We start from the raw sequence: 7,495 nt of genomic DNA on the forward strand, positions 1-7,495 counted from the left end.
AAAATGGCTGCAATGAAACAAAGAGTGAAAAATTTAAAGGGGTCTGAATACTTTCCGTACCCACTGTATATGTATGCATTTAGTTGATGTCTAGATGTTTGGGTGACACTTACACACATAAGAGCACAGAGCATGTCTACAGCAGCATGTGTCACACTGTTGTTGTTCCTTTTTAAAGCTTTAACCGTTTTTACTCCCAACTTCTCCCTGAACCTAGAACACAAAAACATGCATTTACAGATTTAGCACCACCAGAAACGACCGTGCTTTAAAAATGTTGAAGAACATAAACATCAGAATATAAAAGCATACACATATTGTATTGTTTAAAAGAGGTCTGGGGTTGGATACACAAAGAATTCATTGCTTCAGAAGTGACTTGTTGTTTGGATTTCTCATAAAGTGTCACATCTACTGAACTACTAAGGGTAACACTATTAACAAGGCTTTCCTTAAAGCAAAAAAATTTAAAATTATGTATTTATAGCGATCTTGGGGTTGAGGGGAAACACCAAGCTACTCTAGCAATGAATTTTTCAGGAAAACCAATTCTCATTGCTTTACAGCAACAAATAATAAGCAGTAAATACAGTTCCTCTCATACATCTCAGTGACCCAGAAAGACTACAGGGTTCTTCAATATTGCGATGTACGGATATTTAAAGGATAGAATGAGCAAAGCAGATACTGGTAGAGAGATGGAGTATGAGATGTCGAGAGAGAGGAGGGTCAAGACAAATCGAGGCAGACAGCTCGACTGAACACTGTGACGTGACATAACCTCGCTTCTGAACTGTCTGTCTAAAAGCCTGAGATGAAAGCAGAACAAAGATAAAAGAGGAGAAGGCTGATCGACAGACAGCTAAGAAAGATTTGGGAAAGAGGCAGAAGGATTAGAAACAGAGACAGGCAAAAGGGCAGACTGAGATGTATGGATTCATATTTACGTTGCATCTGTGACTCCAGACACTTGACCAGACCTTGGAATGACAGAGCATGCCTGTTAACAGCAGCTCGACAAAAAGTACACTTTATAGAAATAAAAGCAGGAAAGTACATTGGGAAAACTGCTGCATTCTTACTTAGGCAGCTGGGTGAAAGCCTGGAAGCCAGCCTTGGAGGCCACCAAGCGTCGAATGGCCTGGAAATGGCTCTCCAGCTCAGTGTTAAGAGCCGGCAGCTCGGCCTCTTGAGATAAAAGAGCCAGGATGGCGTTGTTGATCAGCTTCTCTTTGTTCTCAGAGAAAAGACCCTGGAGAGAAAAGAGAGAGAATAATTAAGATGGGGAAACTAGTGTGCATCCATCTAAGACCTATGGACAGACAATCAGACTCGGTGAACACACTCACATCTTGGGTTACTGCATGCAGCACTCCACTGTAGGATATGTTGGCATTGAATCTGTACACTGCATCTGCAAAGTTTCCATCTGAGAAAAGGGAGGAGGGATGAAACAATTAAACAAAAGAATAGACCGCCTCAAAGAGACTAAAACAATGTAGCCGCAGTTTGGGCCTCATGTACGACCGTCGCAGAACTAAGCATCCAATTTTATAAATATGAGGCCAAACTATCTTATCTGGCTAGGGTGGGCAGGATGCTGAAAGCTCTGCTGCTAATGGGAGGGAAGCTACTCCAGCTCTCCTGCTTAAAATAACGCATTAATATGTTGCTTGTGTTTTACAAAAACTAAAGAAACAAACACATAGAATATTTATTTACCCAGATGGAAAAGAGTCTTTTGTAGATTGAGGAAATAACTTTAGAACAGTTGTTAGACAATCTTCTGGGTTTTTCAAAGGTCGTTATATTTATTTTTAGCTCTGTGACTCAAATGTAACTGTGATACAAACTTGGGCTAGGCACACTGGTGCTTTGATTTGCTTAGATTATCAGGTTAACATTCTCACATGTACAATGCTAACAAGAGTTCGCGGGTAGCAGCAGCAGGTATTACATTAATCATGTTAGCATGCTATCATTTGCTAATTAGCACTACAACCAAAGTACAAATGAGGCTTCATCCTCTGGGGACCATGCATGTTTGTAGCAAATGTAATGTCACTCCCATACATAGCTGTTGATATATTTTATTCTGGACCAACCGAGTGACCTTATAATCCTAGAGCCATGCTGCTAGTGAGGCTAAGAAAGAGTATTAAAATGGATACTACTTTCAAAACCATTCAAATGAAAATATAAATATAAACCAATTTTAACAAATGATATAAAGAAATCAGAAGTTTGTAAATTTAATGAGATAAAGGCCTTGGACTCACTAGGAGGTGCTGCCAGGAATTTAAGATGCAAACTCTCCACCTCCTCATCCACGGGCATGCTCAGTAGGCCCCATCTTTGCCCTCGCTGCGTGGGGGCCATCTTGACGCACACATCCCTGTTGCCTGATGCACGGACTCCATCAAGTAGGCTGGCTAACAGGGAGTCTCTACAGACGCAAATACAAATAGACTCAGGTGAATGCATTATAAATGATCGGTGTTATGGAGGACGAACAGTGAGCACACAGGCTATGCAGCAGACACATGCACACAAGCAAATTACTCATTATGTAAATGAAATCAACAGTACAGAACTAAATGTAAGAAACCCACAGGGCCCGTAGTGTCATTGCATATATAAAGACACGTATGTCTGTGTACCTTTCTGTGGAGGAAAACTTTCGGATCTGACCTCTGATGAATTCGACTGTAAACACCTGAGGGTTGTCTACGTCACAGATGAGAGCAAATACCTGAAGGGAGATGAGACAGAGGACAAGAGTGAGCAAAAAAGAAGGAGGGACGGGGAAGGAAAAGTTTACTCAAATAAAACAGACTTTCATCCAAGCTATTAACTTGCAGTAGTGCATTTCATACATAATTTAACAAATACAGGCAGTTTGATTAACATTTAACTTCACAGGAGTAACACTAGACAGAACAAAATGGTTTTGAGTGTGAATGTTTCAGACTGAAATTTTTAGGACTTGGCGTCAAAGTGCATACCTCTCCGAAGGGTTTGATGGTGACTATGTTGTACGAAGCTGGGTCTCTCTCGACTAGACAAGTCTCTGTCAGGGCTAGTATACGCTTAACAGGCTCCTAGGGAAAGACAAAGATAAGTCATAATGCTTACACAAATGATAGAACATGTTGAAAGAAATAATAAATAAAACTTGAGAGCAGAAGTAGGCAATGACAAAGTGTATACCTTTAGATTGCATTGCTAATGACTGCAAATGTGACGTCAAGTCAGTAATTACCATCTAATTCATCAAAATAGTGAGTATCACAAAGAATCAGTTCATAACCATACGACACATGCATATTATATTAGCAGTAAAGCATTGCTTTACTAATTCGCTCCAGAGTATGGTGCAAAGCTCAAACTCTACCAACACATTTAATACTTAAGTTTAGATGATTTTAAGAATATTTGGGGTGTGCTAATAACATTTAATTAAGTTGTCTGAGTGTTCAAAAATAGGGTCTCATCTCAAACAAGCAAATTAAACTGCTGCAGCTTCTTCAAGTAGACCAAAGTAGTAACAATCTACTAAGGGAGTCCTGGTGGGTCCCTGGACCTTAAGAATCCCTACCAAAGAGTACGGAAAGGACAGGCAGAGTGTTCTAACCGGGTGTCGAGGGGTGATCTTCTGGACCACAAACTCAGCCAGTGAAGTGATGCTGTCGTCTGAGCTGTACTTCCCCAACCTGTCAGTCACAAAATCCTCAAAGGTCAACGTCTCCTTCCTCAGCCGTAGCATGATACCGATAAAGTTCCCAGCATGCTCAATGGCACAGCGGATGATGTCATCCCGGTGCTCCGAGGCAAACAGATGCTGAGGAAGAGGCATAGGAAATGTTAAGACAACATAAAACACACATACACGCACACACACACACACACACACACACACACACACGCTCACGCAGCATACCAGCCTGCTGAAGCCCCCGTAAAGGATGCAGAATCCTCCCTGGTAATCAGCGACCTCGACAAAGCCCTCTACATTACGATAGTCGTACGAACACACCACCCGGTTGGTTTGCGGGTCGATCTGGTCGATGCCGCCCGGCGTCACCTCTAAACTCACTGGCTTCCGTGCGTCACTCCAGTGGTGCTTGTAGCAGTTGTAACGCTGTAAGGGTTCAGCACAGACATTCACTTTGATGTCACCACAGTTAGAAACATATACTTAAATGGAAATATTTATTTACATATCTCAGTACTTACCCTGCCAGTTATTTTTCCCTCTGAAAATTCTGTTCTGAATCTCTGTGAATAAGAAACGTAAGGAAATTATATTTTCAGTCAGTGCCAACATACACCGCTAGCTGTTTAATCATCCCTGTGTAACACTTGCACTAGGAAGAATTACGGAGCATTCACACAAAAAAAAGCGATGGGTGATGTGGCGGGGGCTAGGTCAATGAATTGGCCCATTTACGTGTGGCCCTGTTGTGTTCTTTAACTCCCCCAACAATGCACAAATGGACTTTATATTTCACAATCACTGTTTTCCGTCAGATTGTTTTTAGATTTCAACGTTTCCGACAGCACTGAAAGGCAGCTTCATTTCACAGGAGAGAGAGATAGAAAGACTCTCGGGCAGTTCAGTGCTTGTGGTTTGTTTATTACGCTCGTGGTGGTTTAAAACTTTCTTGTGGCAACAATAAAGACGTGATGTTTCCTGTTTGCTGTACGGGTTTCTCACAACGCCTCCTACCATAGCTCACATACCGTTCGTTGGTTACATTATTGGCCACTGCAGCATGATGTAGGGTTACTTTTGGCCGCAGGCCTGCTGTGTTATCCCTCCTACAGCAGCCTAAACACACTACCTCCATTTAAAATGAATGGCAAGGCTTGCTTTTTGCCAAACTGTAGGACAGCTGACACAGGCAGTCTGATTGCGGCCTTATAAGACTATATAATTAGTTCTATGGAGAAATACCTCCTCGTCATTAGAACACATCCGCATAATGAGTTAATTTCTTCACAGTAACAAACTATCTGCCGATTCATGTTTCTGATAAACACCTACAGTGAGTCAAATGGTCTGTGATTTGCAAGCACTGCATTGCCAAACAGTGCATTGAATATTAAGTGACTGTGCTTCAACAACACAGCAAAAATGTGCAGCTATGACACAACTAATAAGTGGGAATCAGCCACATCAAACACCACTTCTGAGAGCTTTTAAATAAATATGTGCATGAGGTCTGTTTGGTCATTGTGAATGATTAGGTGAATTGATGAGTGTTTGTCCTCACCAGTGCTTCTGTTAGTAGCTCTGTCCGGTGCTCTGTTGAGAACTTGAGTGTTTCAGACTTCTTGCCGCTGCCTTTGCGGAATGTAAGGTTGAACTCTGTTCCCTGACCTTTTCCAACAGGACCGATACCACAGATGTCCCCATAAGGCCACTGATACCATACAGCAACACAACATAGATTTATAGTCACACACAAGCAGTTTGAACATTAACAAAAAAAGATGTTATGGTACTTTAAATTATTTTTTTTGCTTTTATAAGCAGTGTACACACACATTTAATAAATGGTATAACACGTTATACACCAAAGAACTAAGAACAGCACATTCCACGAGCGATTGTAAGTCCCTGATAGCTACAGAGGAGAAAAGGCTCAGAATGACAGAGTTCCTCTGCGACAGGTTGCATACACACTGACCTGATTTGTTACTTCTAGCGTGGCAGGGTTGTAAGTGGTAATGCCATACGTCCCCACTGAGAAGACTCGCTTGTACCTGGAACACAGAGATAGGATGAGTCAGTAACACAGCCTACCCATCACCAACCGCCCATGACAGCAACACTACAACAGCACGGGCAGTCACAGGCAGTTGCATAACATTAGCAGTGATTATGAGGAAGAAGGCTCAATGTGTGGCAGTCCTTCAAGCATGTGGGGGCTAGCTGAAGCAAAGCTAACCGATCCAGTTAGCCCTAATAAATTGGGATCTCAAAATTCCCAATGGGCAAAATATATCTCATTACGTAAATAAAGCTCCATTACGTAAGCAGGATGGAGTGTGAGGAAAAGGGTCCATTTGTAGCCCTCCGTAAGCTAGTGAGTCAAGGATAGGTGACAGCACTGGGGCTTGTTTAAGTGACAATATCACCCTCATAGAGGTTTACTATGTCAGTTTCCAGACATTTTATGAGGTAATGGTTGAGGTAAGGCACACATAGGGTAAAAAGATGAGAAAATATTATTAACTGCCACTTTCAAAACTGTGATAGCGAGACAGTTAGCTGCATTGAAAGTCATTACCATGCAGCCTTAATTCTCACCACTCAGTATCGACATGGAATACCAGGCTTAAAAGGTGGACTATGAGTTATTGCATGGTTTCAACGCAATTTCATTTTTGTCTCAAATCGTAGGAATCTCTCCTTGATATGCTGCCGGCTCCCTGAATACACTGTGAAAAAGCCCGGTCTTGGGAGACAACACAGGGGTTGTTAACATCAGACACTAGGGGCACAATATGGGCACCAAAATAAAATACTCCAGCCAATCCCCGACAATATGGTTGGGGGAGGGGGTGGAGGTTAGTGACAGTCAGTTAGTGGCATTTTACAGTAGCCACAGCCTAGCTGGCCTGAGCAAATGTAACGTCATGAGAGCACCTCTGTTGACTGTTTATGCTCCTGCGTAGCGGTCACGACACCGTCATTTCTACGGACTAGAAGAAAAAGAAACAGGTAAACAACGGCAGAACTGGCAGCAGCATTGCCATCGAATGCGTCGATTTGATTCAATTACCTACTTTGTTGATCAAGCCAATAAAAGAAACCATCTTAACCCAGAAAGTTTACAAGAGAGACTTTCAGTCACTATGAGTCCTCGTTCAGGCTTCCTGTTTCCGTGCAGCACTGAAAAAAAAATTTGAGTGGTGCCCTCTGGACGCGCACTCAACATCCTGGCGGCAGCGAGTTCGAAGTCATCTTGATGTCACATTGGCGCACGCACACTTTGACGCATAGACTGTAAATCGGCTCTTAGTCATGACAGTTATGAAAACATGGGGGAGGGGCGAGCTTGTTGAATTTACTTGGAACGTCTACAGAAGTGACCATGCAGGAACTCATAGTGCTCCTTCAAGCAATGCAGCTTTGATTTCTTAATATTACGATTACTGCGAGAAATTGCTACTCTTTGTATGTATTTACCACATTAGACCTCTCAGTGACTTTAAAATGAAAGGTCCCAATTTACCGTATGTTAACAGTTTGTCATGGAGTCACTCTTTGATTATGAAACAACTTTTCATCGGAAGTGTGCCGAGAGTAGGACTTTCTCACACAGGAAGTCCAAAATTTAATTTTGCCAATTTTTCTGCTTGTTACGCTGAGTGACATTTACATGCAAGTGTGTGTTTGTTTGTTTGTTTATATATATACACTCACCGGCCACTTTATTAGGTACACCTGTCCAACTGCTCGTTAACACTTAATTTCTAAGCAGCC

General features: G+C 42.1%; 1 protein-coding gene across 1 annotated transcript in view; it reads right to left on the reverse strand.

Annotated features, from left to right (window-relative positions):
• LOC117938271 (dnaJ homolog subfamily C member 13-like) overlaps positions 1-7,495 on the reverse strand; it is a 31,697-nt gene that overhangs the window by 16,800 nt on the left and 7,402 nt on the right. The window contains exons 3-13 of the mRNA XM_034862794.1: positions 5,694-5,769; positions 5,277-5,426; positions 4,237-4,278; positions 3,941-4,141; positions 3,635-3,841; positions 3,006-3,101; positions 2,661-2,752; positions 2,280-2,446; positions 1,350-1,429; positions 1,083-1,252; positions 114-213 (exon numbers count right to left, since the gene is read on the reverse strand). Coding sequence (XP_034718685.1) covers positions 114-213; positions 1,083-1,252; positions 1,350-1,429; positions 2,280-2,446; positions 2,661-2,752; positions 3,006-3,101; positions 3,635-3,841; positions 3,941-4,141; positions 4,237-4,278; positions 5,277-5,426; positions 5,694-5,769 — 1,381 coding nt within the window. The remainder of the gene's footprint in view (positions 1-113; positions 214-1,082; positions 1,253-1,349; positions 1,430-2,279; positions 2,447-2,660; positions 2,753-3,005; positions 3,102-3,634; positions 3,842-3,940; positions 4,142-4,236; positions 4,279-5,276; positions 5,427-5,693; positions 5,770-7,495) is intronic.

This window comes from Etheostoma cragini, chromosome 22 (genome assembly GCF_013103735.1).
Source record: "Etheostoma cragini isolate CJK2018 chromosome 22, CSU_Ecrag_1.0, whole genome shotgun sequence".
Taxonomy (NCBI): Eukaryota; Metazoa; Chordata; class Actinopteri; order Perciformes; family Percidae; genus Etheostoma; species Etheostoma cragini.